This window comes from Alnus glutinosa, chromosome 4 (assembly GCF_958979055.1).
Source record: "Alnus glutinosa chromosome 4, dhAlnGlut1.1, whole genome shotgun sequence".
NCBI lineage: Eukaryota > Viridiplantae > Streptophyta > Magnoliopsida > Fagales > Betulaceae > Alnus > Alnus glutinosa.
This window is the reverse complement of record NC_084889.1, coordinates 16,646,662-16,662,932: the sequence shown is the minus strand read 5'-3', so window position 1 is coordinate 16,662,932 and position 16,271 is coordinate 16,646,662. Positions and strand designations below refer to the sequence as shown.

Here is a 16,271-nt window from a genome sequence, read left to right as displayed (position 1 = left end):
TTAGGGAAATAAGAAATTATTCGTATTGGTAAGGTGGACGATGTCGAAGGGTTGGCTCAACTCCTTGGATGTCGGGTCACATCTTTGCCTATGACATACTTGGGTTTGCCATTGGGTGTTTCTTATAAGGCCGTTTCTATTTGGAATGGTGTCATTGAGAAAATGGAACGGTGGTTGGTTGGATGGAAGCGGGTGCATTTGTTGAAGGGTGGTTGGCTGTCTCTTCTTAAAAATACTTTTTTCAACCGTATTACGTATTACTTGTCGTTGTTCCCTATTCTAGTGGGTGTGGCTAATCAACTTGATAAACTTCGAAAGGATTTTTTATGGGGTGGCATTGGAAATGAGGCAAAATTTCATTTAGTGAATTTTAACATGATTTGTACTCCATTACAATTAGGTGGGTGGGGATTTCACAATTTCATCCAGTTTAATCGAGCTCTTCTTGGGAAATGGTTGTGGAGATATGGTAGGGAGGAGATGCATTATGGCGATCGGTGGTTGACGTCAATTTTGAAAGTCTAAGGGGTGCATGGTGTTCTAAAGAGGTGTTGGGTACTTTTGGAGTGGGAGTGTGGAAACATATTAGGAGGGGCTGGGATAAGTTTTGTAACCTTGTTCGTTTTGAGGTTGGGGTTGGGTCACATGTAAGTTTTTGGCATGATTGGTGGTGTGGGGATAGATCTTTGAAGCTATGTTTTGCAGTGCTGTTTAGTATTGTAAGGAATAAAGATGCGATGGTGGCAGATAACTTGGTTGTTCAAAATGGAGTTATTCAGTGGAATGTTATTTTTACGCGTCCTGTCTATGATTGGGAGATAGAGATGGTACTTTCTTTCTTCACTTGGCTTTATTCTATTTCGGTTCGACATGGAGCAGATGATAGGTTAGTTTGGACCCTTTCCAAAAGGGGTCTATTTGAAGTGATGTCCTATTATGAAGTGTTAAATAGGAACGATGGCCCTTCATTTCCTTGGAAGAGTATCTAGTGTTTTAAGGCTCTGGCAATGGTGGCTTTCTTTGTATGGACAACAACTTTAGGTAAAATTTTGATGCATGACAATCTACGAAAGAGGAGTGTCGTGGTGATTGAATGGTGCTGCATATGTAAAATAAGTGGGGAGTCCATTGAACATCTGCTACTTCATTGCGAAGTTGCTTGCGATCTATGGAGTTACATTCTTACTTTATTTGAGGTAGAGTGGGTTATGCCACGAAGGGTGCTGGAATTGTTGACTAGCTGGTGAGCGTTGTTTGGGTTTGGTCCAACTAAGGAAGTTTGGTGGTTAGTTCCGTTGTGTATAATGTGGTGTATCGGGCGGGAGCGGAATGCGCGGCATTTTGAAAATATAGAGACATCTATGTTGGAACTAAGGAAGCGTTTGCTTAACACGTTATATATTTGAATATTGGTGCATAATAGTTTGAGTGTTTTTACTTATGCAGAATTTTAATTTTTTAATTTTTTTTTGTCAAATTACCTAACAAAGAATTACGCAAGGGTATCGATGTTAGTAGTAAAGGTTTACTTAATTCAATGCTTTTAGTATTACTGTAGATTGACAACACATCTATGATTTGTTTATATTTGTAGCACTTAGGTTCTTAGTTGTGCTTGCTTTGGTATGCAATATATATACCTGTCCCTCTCTTTTTTGTGATTGTTATGATGTCAGCCGCATTGAATGGAGGATTTATTTCTGGTTTTTTTTTTTTTTTTTTTTTTTTTTTATGGGGGTTTGGAATGACGACTCATTATCTGTTTCTTGTCTCTTTTTTGCGGATGATACCCTTATTTTTGTGGGATTGAATAGGATAATCTTCAATATTTGAGATGTGTCCTCTTTTGTTTTGAAGTTCCTTCAGGGTTGGGGATTAATGTGGCCAAATATGAATTTGTAATGTACCAAATGTGAACGGCCTGGCTGGGATTCTGGGTTGGAGGGTTTCGTATTCGCCATTGTAATACTTGGGCTTCCTTTTGGGTGCTCCTTTCAAGGCTAAGAGCAAATTAGTAGGGTGGAAAATACTTTATTTATCTAAGAGCAATCGGTTAGTGTTGATCATGAGCTCACTTTGCAACCTTCATGCATTTCCTTTCTCTTCCCTATCCTAGCTGGTGCTGCTGATTGGTTAGAAAAATTGCAAAAAGATTCTTTTTGGATGGTTTGCATAACCCGTTCATCCCCAGGTTTAGGGAATAGGAGTTTGCTTCACTTTGAATTTGTCGCGTTTGGGAAAATGGTTTTGGAGGTATGCTGTGGAGAGTCTTTGGAAGCACATTAGGAGGGGATGAGAGACTTTCTCTAGTTTTGTTCGTATCGAGGTGGGTGATGGCTCTCATACCAGGTTTTGGTAGAGTGTTTGGTATACAAGAGAAAAAACAAAGTTAGAAAAAGAAAAAATAACAATAAAACATGAAAACTTAGGACTAAGGACTAAAGTAAATATAAGCAGCTGTCTACTGATAAAGAGTATTTAAGAAAAAAGACGTAAGGTCCTCCGTCGTCCTCTCGTGATCTTCAAAAGTCCTACCATCCCATCTCGCCAAATACTGCATAAAATACCAGAATGCACCATCTTTCACATATCAACACTTTAAGAGCTGCCAACAGTCTACCAACATGCATACAAGTCAAAAACTCGTGTAGGAATAACCTAAGAAAGCCCAAAGCGATAGAGTGGTGCTGTATGTGTAAAATGAGTGGGGAGTCAATAGAACATTTGTTACTTCATTGCGAAGTTGCTCGAGATCTATGGAGTTACATTCTTACTTTATTTGTGGTAGAGTGGGTTATGCCATGAATGGTGCTGAAGTTGTTGACTAGTTGGGGCGCGTTGTTTTGGTATGGTCCAACAAACGAAGTTTGGCGGTTAGTTCCTTTGTGTTTAATGTGGTGTATTTGACGTGAACGGAATGCGCGACACTTTGAAGATGTAGAGACATCGATGGTGGAACTAAGAAAGCGTTTGCTCAACACGTATATTTGGATATCATCTCAGCATAGCTTGAATGTTTTTGCTTATATAGATTTTTTAAATTTATTTTCTGTTCTTTTCTATTAGGGGCATTCTTGTATACTTCCTGTGTATTAGAGTTGCGCCTCTATGCGTTTTATTAATGAATTGACTTTAGTTATCAAAAAAAGAAAAAGAAAAAAGAAAGCCCAAAGCAATTGAAGAAAGCATGCCATAAGGCACCGGCTGCCTCATCATGGAGAAAAAGATGATTCATAGACTCCATTTCTTTTGCACATGCAACACCTATTGATAACTGTGAAATGCCGCTTCTTAAGATTTTGTCCATGGTAAAGATCTTTCCTAGGGCCACCGACCAAGCAAAAGAAAAAAAAAAAAACTGCCCTAAAGGGAGCCGTAGTCCACCAAAAACTATTTTAAGGAAAAAGAGAGCCTTCCCTACAGCACAGGATACTGTAGAAAAGAAACATCTGACATCGAACAATACTCTTTTAGAGTGGGTCCAGCAAAGCTTGCCTTCACCTACCCGCCTCACTCTACTGAATACAACAAGCTAAAGAATTAGCAAGCAGTTCCACTTCCCAATCATGAGCCAATGAAATAATGTATCTATTTAAATTCACGTTTTTCTTTTTAAAGTTTGAACCTACTTTTGTTTGCCCCAATCATTTGGCATTTTAGGAAGACCTTTTCTGAAAAGTGTGCCATTTGTAAAATAACATCTATTGTGGGATGACGGGGTAGTAATAGATTTGTTTTATAATGTTAATGTCACAGTTTCAACCTGGTTGAGATTTTGAGGGTTGACCCTGTTCGTCTCTTAGTTTAATCAGTGGTTCTGTTTTCAAAGCAAATATATGAACAGTTCTAATTGCAGTGAAGCAAGCAATAAATCGAAATAAAATTGGGGCGTGGTTTTCAAACTGTTGTTTTAACCTATATTATCTAGAATTGGATTGTCATGTGGAAAGACGTAAGCATGTATGCTGCTTTCCCTAAACAGTGGGACAACAGATTTAGACTTATTTTCAAAATGATATTCCTTTTATTGCTTACGCCTACCAGATATTGGAGACATGGCCATAGGTTTTGGTTGAGATGGGCCAGCCCCAGCAGGCCCATGGGCTTGTGTCCATTAAAGTAGATGTTTGATGTAGTTGGGTTAATATCATCATAGTCTTCACTGACTTTGCCACAAATCGTAATGATCTTCCTGTTTTAAAGGGTACAAGGGAAGAAAAAATGTAAAGCTTTAGATCTGCAAAATCATTGTATTGGAATGAGGATGTACCATGTTTCAGATTGAGTGATTCCAGAATACAGGTTGTTAGGATAGTCATAGTAGTGAATTAAAGGAAACTCTGTTTTTTACTATTTATTTATTTTTGTGTTTGTGATTGATGATTGATGTGCAATCTTCTATTTGTGACTCTAGTCGAATCATCTTCATCATAATCATCAGCACGATTATCTCTCCGTATTTTTATATTGCAAATTTACTTCCCTTTTTGTGTTCTTTTCTTTTTTACCTGCCGTCTACCTTATATGATTTGATGCTCATTCTGAATACTTGATGTCTTAATGTCAGGAGTGAGATTATATCGTTGCGATCAGAGCGTGACAAGTTTGCTTTGGAAGCAAATTTTGCTAAAGAGCGACTTGATAGGTTTATGAAGGAATTTGAACAGCAGGTGACCATATTGTTTGGATTTGTCGCCCTTCTCTTTCTCTTTCAGACCTGGTGTAGCATGTCATGCCTGATGTGTGCAGTTTCATGTGATGCATAACGTACCAGAGAACGGAAGCCAGTGGCATTTTAGCTAGAAATGTGGAGTTTTCACAGTTAGTAGTTGACTACCAACGGAAGGTGCGTGAAAGTTCTGAATCTTTGCATGCTGCGGAGGAACTTTCTAGGAAGCTGACTATGGAGGTGAGTTTCATTAACGTATCTGTTGAGATTGATCTACTATGATTTTGCTCACATTACTTCTTGTAAATCAATAGGTATCTATGCTGAAGCGTGAAAAGGAAATGCTATTAAATGCTGAGAAGAGAGCCTGCAATGAAGTGCGTAGTTTGTCAGAGAGGGTGTATCGTCTCCAGGTTGGGATTGTGGCAATTTGAATTTTTACATTAAATGTAGTGCTTGTTCTTACATAATTATTTGCAGGCTAGCTTGGACACCATTCAGAGTGCCGAGGAAGTTCGTGAGGTAGCTCATTTTTTTTTTCCCAACAAATGGTGCAAAGTGAACATGTAATATCTTGTTATATGAGTTGGCTTCTTCTTGGGAACTACAGGAGGCAAGAGCAGCTGAGAGGAGAAAACAAGAGGAGTATATAAAGCAAATTGAGGTTTGTTTCCCATATTACATTGTTGATTGATACTTATTGTCTAATTTAGGTTTTTCTCATTGAGCTGCTCCTTTTATATAGATGCTGACCTTCAGATTTCCGTCTAGTGCTATTGCATGGTTGTTGCTTGGAATTATCATCATATAACTATCTTTTGGCAAATGTTAATTTTATTTTCATTCCCATGCCCTAATTTCAAGTGAATTTGTTGCAATACAAAGTTCTTGGTAATAAGGAATCGAATTTCACTATACTTTTTGATCTGTAATGGCTTTCTCTCAGAGGGAATGGGCTGAGGCTAAGAAAGAGCTGCAGGAAGAACGGGGCAATGTTCGAACCCTCACACTAGACCGTGAACAGACTATAAAAAATGCTATGAGACAGGTTGAAGAAATGGGAAAAGAGTTAGCTAATGCTTTGCATGCTGTTGCAGCTGCTGAATCCAGAGCTGTTGTTGCTGAGGTCTTTCTTTCCTTTTTTTTTTTTTGTTTTGAAACCTCACTGCATTATAGCAATGCGATGTTGCATTTGTGTTGTTCTTACTATCATTATTATTTGAAATTTTTAGTTGGCTCTTGCTTTTTTACCCTTTCATTTATTACCGTTTACACCTTTGGTTTCATCACTCAGGTGAAACTATCTGATCTGGAGAGGAAAATCAGATCTTCAGTTGCTAAGGTAATTTCCCATGTATTTCGCTTTATGTTTTGAAGTATTATTTGATGGACAAAGTTTTCCTTCAAAGTGGGTTGGAGTAAGTTCCTTAATCGTTTGAGAAGTATATGTTTTTTTAATGGGATTATCATCGGACTTTGCATCCTGAAGCATTCTTTACCCTACCCAGTGCTTGTAGTGTATATTTATTTTTTCCTTTTATGTTCACTTTGGATATCATTGTAGATTTTGTGACATACTTTATGAAAGAAAAAAAGTATGTGGATCTGCTGCGGTAATAAATATCTTTCTTTTATTAGTAAAGCAAATTCGTTAATGCAAGGGGTGTAGCCGAGGGATTCCATCAGAACTTATCTTCCCCTCCCTGACCAAACCTGTCGGAATATGGAACATTGAAAAACGAGGATACAGAATTGAACTCCCAATCATGCACAAACCTAAAAAAAAAAATCATTTTCCAATGCATTCTGTCATTGTGAGCGACCATGTAGTCATTCTCCAAAGCTTCCCTGTGCCTTGCAATGCAAAATAACCCCAGAAAGATTTTGTTTAGAGAACAATTCCCACACCAAACGTCATGCGAGAACTTGGTCCGATCGCCATTGCCCACCTTGATGCTAATAAAACTATAGATGGCATCCCAACCTCTCCGAATATGTTTTCAAAGACTCATCCCATATGGCCTGATAACAACATTAGAGTGCCAACCACCTGCCTGACTACCATATTTTTTAACAACTATTTGTCCTAATAAAAATCTCTCTCCACAGCTTATCCTCATAACCACTTCTCCAGGAGAGTTTGATTAAAATTGAGCAAACTCCTTTAGTCAAGGAAACTAGAGAAGGCATCCCAACATCTCCGAATATGTTTTTAGATGAATCGTTCAACTGCAGAATCAGATTTGGTTCTCGTTAGTATTGAAACATTCTTATTAATGCAGTTCAAGTTTTAGCATCTTGGCCAACACATTGAAAACGACTAGGACCAAGGATAATCTTGGATGTCACCCAATCCTGGTCCCTGATGTCAGATTTTAGTGATGTGGTTCTGGCCATTGGTTGAGACTGAAGTGAGGTTTAGCATGCCAGACACGTGGACTATTAGCTGTTTAAAGTTGCCTTAATTGAAGCTTGAAATAAAGAGATAGCATTGCCTTAAAAAAATATAATTAACTGTGTTCTTTTTAATTTTGTAACGTCTTTCCTTTGTCTATGGATGCAGGATGTTGAGATGGATGCTGGGAGTGAACCTTTGTCTTTCTCAAGCAATGAGGTCAGTCTTTTTCATTATCTAATTCATCTTTGACTAGTTCTTTTGGCGATGTACAACTATTGGTTGTCTGACTTGCTAACACTCGACTTGTGGTCCTTCATGAAGTTGAATTAGTTTCAGAAATTTATTGTACGTTATTGAGTTTGCTTGATAATTTGTTTTCGGTTTTTGTTTTGTTTTGTTTTGTTTTGTTTTTTTAATTATTATTATTATTATTATTATTATTATTATTATTTGAAAAAGTGTTCTGATATGACATAAATCGGAAAACTGTTTTTGTGTGTTTAGGAGTGTTTTGTTTTTTTGGTTAATATTTTTGTTTTAAGAGCAGTAAACAGAAGACATAAAACAAAAAGTTCAACAAACGTAGCCCTTATTTTTTCTTATTTGCCTTTTTGTTGGAACGTTTTTCTCATTGAAGGCATCTCTTTCTATTTTAATTTTATGTTTCCTCCATAATTTAGCTTCGCATTATATACTCCTTTATATTTTTGTTTTTGTTCTGTAGTTTCCTAGGGGTTCTAGTTGTCCTCTTGTCTTCCGAGATGTTTGTAAAGTTGCAAAGAAAGCTAAACAACTGTTAATGGTGATGTTGGAGCCCCATAAAACTGTTCTATTGGAGATCTAAAGGGGGAAATGTGCTTATAAAGAAATTCAGTATCTGGCTATTAGAACAGAGGAATAATACTAAGGATTGTCGTAAATTCTGACGTACTCTTCAACTGAGTATGCGTCGATATATATAGAAGAAGAAGTGTAGTTTAGATACAACTCTATCTCTAGGTTTAAACTAAGATAAAACTAAACAATATGCATGCTGGATATTATCATCTCAGCATGCGGTTACAAACAAGAAGACTAATCCTATTACAAGTCTTTAGAGCTAAAGAGTTATCTCTAGGTTCAGTTATCCATAGAGTTTTGAATACAAGTGTTTGAATTGTACAATAAGTCTAGAAGCTAAGATTTATCCTTAGTGACCGGATATGTGTTAATACTGGCTATGTCTACATGAACATTTGTGCCAATTATTAACTATTTCTTTTAAGACAGTTGTGGAGAGAACAATGGGCAACATACTGTGGGTAAATCTCCACATGCGTTGGGCCTCATTCCCTGTACTCGTGTATGTTTGAGGATTTTAGTGCAGAACCTGGGTATGATTCTGGTGTTACATAGTTTGGGAACCAGAATCTCTTGCTGCATATTGAAAATTCTGATACTAATGCATGTGTTGCTGCGTTGTATATTTGAGTCTTCTTTAGAATGGAACATACGAATTTTGTATGCATTGTACTAGATCATTTGTTAGCATTTAATTAACTATGAGCTAAACATATGAATTTAATTGCCAGATAGATCTATTAAACATTAGAGAGTTGGCTGCATCACCTAGTAATGTAGTTGTAAATGAATTCTTTTTTGAGATATTTTTAAGAGTTGCTATCTGGAATGCACTGCTGTAATTATTTTAAAGTGATGTTGTAGTTACTGGAGGACAGTCATGCCCTTCCTTTGTTTTTTTTTTTTTTCATGTTTGAAATTTCTTCCATGTCAACAGATCTTTATTTTGTGAATATGTGCCTGTTTTTCTCTGACACTTTGGTTGAATTTGCTCTAGGTTATTGTGGAACTGCGTGAGGCAAAGGAAGAGATTGAAAAATTGAAAGTGGAAGCACAAGCTAACAAGGATCACATGCAACAGGTGCTTATTGTACTCCTTGAAATGTTTAGTTTTTTTTAATCCCTAGTAAACCAATAGATTAATTTCATTTCAATTTGCAGTATAAGGGTATTGCAGAGGTGAATGAAGATGCGTTGAAACAGATGGAATGTGCCCATGACACCTTTAAGATTGAGGTATTGTGGTGTTTTGTAAATTTTGATGTATTGGTTTTTAAAATTTTTGTATTAATTTTCTCTGCTATTTGTTTTACTTTTCCAAATATTATACAGGCAGACAAACTAAAGAAATCACTAGAAGTTGAGCTTCTGTCCCTTAGAGAGAGGGTTTCTGAACTTGAATATGAATCTAGTTTGAAATCTGAAGAAGTAGCTTCTGCAACTTCAGGGAAAGAGGAGGCTCTTGCTTCTGCTTGGGCAGAAATAACAAATCTAAAGGAAGAAAATTTGGTTAAGAAGTGAGTATTTTTTATGCATATATTCGGAAATTGACTATCCCATTTAGTGGCTCACATTTGTTGCATATAGTTCCCAAATTTTAGCAATGGAAATTCAAATTTCCGCTTTGAAAGAAGACTTGGAGAAGGAGCATCAGCGATGGCGTGCTGCTCAAGCCAATTATGAAAGACAGGTTACTTGTTTCCCTTTTCAACTTGGATATATACACCTCAACCACACTATATAAATGGTGAGGTTGTGATTTATGGATTGTGTATTGTGAGAGAAGCAACCAGCAAAGCTCTATTTGTATGTTAATTTTTGTTTAGATGCTTTTTGGAGCCTAGATTCGGAACGTTTTGTTGAGCTAATTTTTTGATAAGTAATAAGCCAATCTCATTAAAAGCGTGAGGCGCCCCTTAGTATATGGGAGTATACAAAAGGAAATGCCTAATTAGAGAAACGAGTAAGAAAATCAAGAAAACTAAAAGATATGGGGAACACATAAGCCGTAGTCAAAAGGTACAAAGTGTGATAAAAGGAGGATAGAATCTCCTTAGAGGTCTTCGTCACGTCTTTAAAGCTCAGGTTATTTCTTTCACTCCATAAACACCAAAAAAGGCAAGTGGAAGTCATTTTCCACACCATAGCACTCCTCGAACGGCCCGAAGACCACCGTAGCACTTTGTCCTTAGTCCTACGGACACATATTTGTTAGTCAGGCTCAAATTTGATCCTGCCCACGTTGCATTGGAAAAGATTCTTGTATTTTGTTCCCATGATTAATTTCAAGTTAGCATTTTTGTTTCTGAAGATGAATGTTAGTGGACCATCTTATTCTTGAGCTTGCATTGTCTATGAGGAAGGACATATCACATATGTGCTTATTTATATGCATAAGATTAACCTCATTTTTCAGATGTTGCTAATGTTTCCTATATTGCACAGGTTGTCCTCCAGTCTGAGACTATTCAGGAGCTGACAAAAACATCGCAAACCTTGGCTTCGCTCCAGGAGGAAGCATCTGAGTTGCGTAAAGTAGCGGGTGCACAAAAAAGTGTTAATGTATGTTTCTAATCCTCTACTTCTTTTTCTGATGTTTTCTTATTTTGGTTATGGTTGCATCCTAGTTATTTTAGTTATTTTTTTGGAATTTCCTTATTTTTTTCAGTTCTATGAAAATACTTGGTTACTGGAATTGGCTAAGTCTTATGACCATAGATGTGGACTTATGTTTTGGATCGTACTGTTGGCTTCTTCATGTCCTTCCCCCCAGTTTCTTCTAGTTTTGAAGACAAGAATGAAAAGAGCTGTTCTTAGTTGTCTTGCTCGTTTTAGTGCTCATTCTCCTCTACTATGCATCTTTGAATTCATCTTTATTTTGAGGTTCATAGATGTTGCACAGAAATATCCTTGGTATTGTTATTTTAAGACATTACAAGGTCTTTAACATGATGAAGCATAATGAATTGAAATGTTGACCCTAGAGACATGCATGAGTTGACAATGTAATATCAACATCATGAACTCATTCATTCTTCTAAAGCCATTGTGTAATGCTGCAGAAATTGGTTTGGCTTTGATACATGGTTTTAGGCTGGCTGAATTTGTAAGTCTCTGAGATTCATATGTTAGGAGGGTGATTGCGGCATTACTGTAAAACATAAATCTGATAAGATGCCATTGCCAAACCTAAGGAAAGGGGAAAAAATTCTTGGGATCAAATTGCAGGTTTTATGATAGACAATTTACCTTAGGTACATGTTATGGTGCTAAATTTGTGATCTTGGAAGTTTAGACAATATTATTGTTTTTAGTAGTGTCCGTTGTTACTTTGAGCGTTCAGAGTAAACAGATGTTTTGTGAGAAACTTACGTTCGACGTAAAACAGACGTTAAGTCTGAAAATTACGTTTAATGCAAGGGGAAGCGGTGTTTGAGTGAAAGTGTAAAACATGGTGTATTAAACCAACTCCGAAACTGATGTCTTGGGAAGAGAGAATGTGTCTTAAATAGAGTTTTTTAGTTGTTTTTAACTTAAGGACACATTTTTAATACGCCACTTTCTGCAATATTATGTAATCTTCTTACTGATTCCCCTATATATATATATATGATTTGTCTTACTTCTAAGTTGATTTTGTGCTTTACAGGATGAATTGAAGGCAAAGTGGGAAGTAGGGAACGTAGTGCTTGAGGAATCAAAGAATGAAGCTGAGAAGAAGTACAAAGAAATCAATGAACAGGTCAGTTCTCTATAATGTTGTATACTAATATAGTGATACATTCAATAAGTGTGGATTGAATTTGTGCGAGGGTGCATGGAGCACCATGCATCACTCAACATGTTAGTATACCCATTGGTTTATGTTTTGCATTTTTAGTTGGCACGGTGGATGTTAAGGATTTTCGTCCTATCAGCCTAGTGGGTGCCATAATCAAAATAATTTTTAAGGTGCTAGTGAAAAGACTGAAACAGTGTTGGAGAAGATCATATCAAATTCACATAATACATTTATTCAAGGTAGACAAATTCTGGATTCGGTTCTAATGCTAATGAGTGTATTGATATTCAACTCAGATCAGGAGTACCAGGTAATTTATGCAACTTGGATCTCGAAAAGGCATATGACCATGTGAATTTGGAGTTCTTTTTGTATTTCTAGGGTTCGCTATTCAGTTGTTTTAAATAGAGCTCCATCTGGATTCTTTAGTAGTACTCGGGGTTTAAGACAATGAGATCCGTTATCTCCTTTACTTTTTGTAGTGGTTATGGAGGCTTTGAGCAGGATGATCTTGGCTATAGTGGATAGGGGTCTCTTGGATGGTTTTACAGTGGGATTGAGAAATGCTGCAAGAATGGTTGTGTCGCAATTGTTATTTGCAGATGATACTGTAATCTTTTGCAAGGCTAATGGTGAACATATTCGTAACTAGTGATGTCTTTTTCATTTTTTGAAGCGGTCTCTGAATTGAAGGTCAATTTGTCGAAGTCAAAGATCATTCCTATTGGCGATGTGGATGATGCAGAAAGGTTGGTTGGTATATTTGGGTCTAGGGGTGGTGGTGCTACCAATGAAATATTTGGGACTTCCTTTGGGGGCGCCATACAAGTCAACCACTATAATGAATGATATTGTAGAAAAGATGGACAGACTATTCGTGGGCCGGAAGAAGCTGTATTTGCTGAAAGGAGGAAGATTGACGTTGATCAAAAGTACTTTATCCAATTTACCCACTTATTATCTTTGTTTCCTATTCCTATGGGTGTGGCGAATAGGATTTGAGAAATTGCAAAAGGATTTTTAATGGGGAGGTATTAAGGACGAGTTTGAATTCCATCTAGTTAATTGGTCGACGGTTTGTTCTTCTATGCAATATGGTGGTTTGAGAGTAAATTCAATTAAGCATTGTTGGGTAAATGGTTATGGGCTTATGCTACGGAGAGGGAGGCATTATGGTGGGAGGTTGTCGAAGCAAAATGTGATAGTTTGAGTGGTGGTTGGTGTTCTAAGGAGGTAGTGGGGCCTTTTGGTGATGGTGTGGGGATCAGCCATTGAAGGAAGCTTTTTCGAAGTTATTGAGTATTGCTTGTTGTAAGGAGGTGTGTTGTGGACAATATGATGTCTTCCAATGGTGTTCTTCAGTGGAATGTGTCGTTTGTCAAATTGGTACATGATTGGGAGGTAGATTTGATGCTTGCCTTTTTTGGAGATGAGGTAGTGAGGATTGTATTAGGCGGATTTGTTCTAAGAGGAAGAAATTTGAGGTGAGGTCATTTTTTCATGAGTTACCTACCTTGGGGGTTCTTCTTTTCCTTGGAAGAGTGTTTGGAAAGTTAAAGTCCCTTTGAGAGTGAGCTTTTTTGTGTGGAGGGAAGCTCAAGGGATGATTTTGACATTAGATAATTTGAGAACGAGAGGACTATTAATGGTGAAATGGTGTTGCATGTGTAAAAAGGGTGTGAAATCTATTGATCATCTTTTACTCCATTGGAAATGACAATAGAATTGTGGAGTGTGATCTTCACGCTATTCAGAGTCCATAGGGTGATACCTGCCAGGGTGGTATTTGTGTTAGATTGTTGGTGACGTCAGGTGGGTAGACACTCAGTGCTAGATTTGTGGAGGATAATATCGTTGTGCTCAATGTGGAGTATATGGAGAGAGCGGAATGCTAGATGTTTTGAAGATTGTGAGAAATCAAGGGAAGAGTGCAAGAACAACCTTGTTAAATCACTTTTTACTTGGACTGTGGCGCATAATATCTCAATTTTCAAACTTTTTTGAATTTGTGAATTTTTTTTTTATTTTTTTTATTTATTTTTTTTATACTTTTAGCATAGAAGGGGTACTTTCTTTATATACTTCATGTGTACTAGGGTTGCGCCTTTATGCACTTTTCAATGAAATGATTTATTTATTAAAAAAAAGGGTTAAACACCTTATTGGTACCTGTGGTTTCACAACTTTATTTTTTGCCCCCTATATTTTCATTTCTATTTGTATCACAGATGGCACCTGTGCTATGCGAAAAGATGGAGATGGTACCTCCGTCCGTTTTTTCGTCCAAAACTAACGTCTTGTCATGTCATCGGACAGGTGTCGGTATAATAATGCGACATCTATCCCCCAGATGTAACGTCAGCGCCACATCAGCGCTGACGTGGCTACCAATTTATTTATTTATTTTTAATTTTAAGGCTTTTTTTAAAAAAATAAAAAATAAAATTGAAGGGGTGGCTGGTCACCCCTATTTTGGCCAGTTTTGGGGGTGGCCGAACGAACCAACCCCAAGGGCGAAAACCTCCTCTTTTTTTTTTTTTTTTTTTTTTTTTTTGTTCACTTTGGCCCTTGGGGGTGGTTCGGCCACCCCCGAGGGCCATGAACCACCCCCGGTGGCCAAAATGGGGGTGGACAACCACCCCCATGTGGCCCAAAGGGGTGGTTGAGTTACCCCTTCAATTTTCTTTTTTTTAATAAAAAAAAAAATCCTTAAAATTAAAATAAAATAAAATAAAATAAACTTGGTATCCGTGTCAAAGTTGATGTTGCATCTGTGGACATGTGTTGCATGATTACACCGACCCTTGTCCGATGACATGGCCAGACGTTAGTTTTTGACGGGAAGTACCATATCCGTCTTTTCGCATAGCACAGGTACTATCTATAATACAAATGAAAGCACAAAGAGCAAAAAATAAAGTTGTCAAACCACAGGTACCTGTAAGATGTTTAACCCAAAAATAAATTTCGGTATGGTATTAATACCTGGATCTTGAATAGTGTCAAGCTTTCTAGAAACTATTGTATTAATTCCTTGTTTGTATATTATATAAGATGTTTCCATGTCTGATAACGTGTCATTTCATTCATTCAGCGCATGATATTTGCAGATTCTTTCATGTGTATGGTTTTTTCTTGTCATGCATTTTGGTGTTGTCTTTATCTTGAGCTCCATCTATATTCTTCAGAACAAAATACTGCACGATCGACTTGAGGCTTTGCACATTCAATTGGCAGAGAAGGATCGTAATTCTGTGGGAATTTCTTCTGGGAGCACCGGCGCTGATAAACCTGCTGATGTTGGTTTACAGAATGTTCTTAATTATCTCCGTCGATCAAAAGAAATTGTAAGTTTCTTTTGCCTTGGTACTGTTCTCTCTCTCAAATGTGCATGCACACATGTTTATGAATTTAACTTACCAATTTTTGGCGTCAACTTCAACAGGCAGAAACAGAGATTTCTTTGTTAAAACAGGAAAAACTTCGACTGCAATCTCAAGTAAGTTTATCTTAGGTTATCTAATGACTTAGTTTTATCTTACAACTTTATAAATTGGTGTCTTTTTGTTTGCAGTGCGACTTCTGGCTTAGATTAACCTGCTCTTATGTTACATAAACATTAACTCCTTTTTTTTTTCGATCTGCTGTATCATTGATATTGCTGGGAACACAATATTCTTTAACTGTTGAACCTTGTTAATAAAATATCTCATCTAGTGAATTTTGCTGTTGTTGGACATTTTGATGGACTCGGTAATATCTTTTGGTTTCTATGCAGCTTGAGAGTGCTCTCAAGGCAGCAGAGACTGCACAAGCATCAATGCAAGCGGAGCGTGCAAATTCAAGAACATTGATCTTCACAGAGGAAGAAATCAAATCTTTACAACTTCAGGTTAGGTTTCATTCAATATAGAGGAATCAAATTTTTTCAAGCTCAGATTAAGTTACATTCGTTCTGGAACTTCCGTCTGTAGAATCCTAAGGCAATTATCTATCTGATGTTATTGGTTCATACTATTCCTTCACTTATTTAGGCCCCGTTTGGTAATCCCGTCCCTCAAGCATAAGGGAATTTTTTTTTTTTTTTTTTTTTTTTTTTTTTTTTTTTTTTTTTTTTTTTTTTTTTTTTTAAAGTAGTGGTAAAAACTAATTGATGTGGGGTAATGCTTGGGAGAAGCATTTTTTCTGGAATTCATCCGGAAATAGTGCTTCTCCGTAGCACTGCTCATTGATGTGATATAAAGTAGAAAGAATTTATATGGAAAAATGAAAAAAATTTGTATTGTAGTGAGTTTTTTTATTTAAATAGTAATAAAAAATTGTTGATGTGATATAAAAAGTGAAAAAAGTTAAAAGAGTTTTGAAGTTGATGTTTTTTGGGAGAAGTGAAAAGAAGGGAAGGAGGAGGGGAGGGGGTTGCCAAATGAGGCCTTAAAATGTCAATTTGTTTTTTTCTTGGGAACTCCCCCTGGTATGCTTTTTTTTTTTTTTTTCTTCGGAACTATGTTTAGCATCCCCTTTTGGTGCTTAAAATATTACTGAGAGAATTTCATTCTCCTCCTAAGAGTAAGCTGTATTCTTTT

The 16,271-nt window shown here is 36.9% G+C and overlaps 1 protein-coding gene across 4 annotated transcripts in view; it reads left to right on the top strand.

Annotated features, from left to right (window-relative positions):
- LOC133865732 (nuclear-pore anchor) overlaps positions 1-16,271 on the top strand; it is a 78,966-nt gene that overhangs the window by 52,590 nt on the left and 10,105 nt on the right. For all 4 annotated transcript variants that reach the window (XM_062302185.1, XM_062302187.1, XM_062302186.1 and 1 more), the window contains exons 21-37: positions 4,568-4,670; positions 4,775-4,909; positions 4,984-5,082; positions 5,150-5,191; positions 5,280-5,333; positions 5,616-5,795; positions 5,964-6,011; positions 7,233-7,283; positions 8,905-8,988; positions 9,069-9,143; positions 9,240-9,424; positions 9,495-9,597; positions 10,353-10,469; positions 11,557-11,649; positions 14,877-15,035; positions 15,134-15,187; positions 15,467-15,585. In XM_062302185.1, coding sequence (XP_062158169.1) covers positions 4,568-4,670; positions 4,775-4,909; positions 4,984-5,082; positions 5,150-5,191; positions 5,280-5,333; positions 5,616-5,795; positions 5,964-6,011; positions 7,233-7,283; positions 8,905-8,988; positions 9,069-9,143; positions 9,240-9,424; positions 9,495-9,597; positions 10,353-10,469; positions 11,557-11,649; positions 14,877-15,035; positions 15,134-15,187; positions 15,467-15,585 — 1,701 coding nt within the window. The remainder of the gene's footprint in view (positions 1-4,567; positions 4,671-4,774; positions 4,910-4,983; positions 5,083-5,149; positions 5,192-5,279; positions 5,334-5,615; positions 5,796-5,963; positions 6,012-7,232; positions 7,284-8,904; positions 8,989-9,068; positions 9,144-9,239; positions 9,425-9,494; positions 9,598-10,352; positions 10,470-11,556; positions 11,650-14,876; positions 15,036-15,133; positions 15,188-15,466; positions 15,586-16,271) is intronic.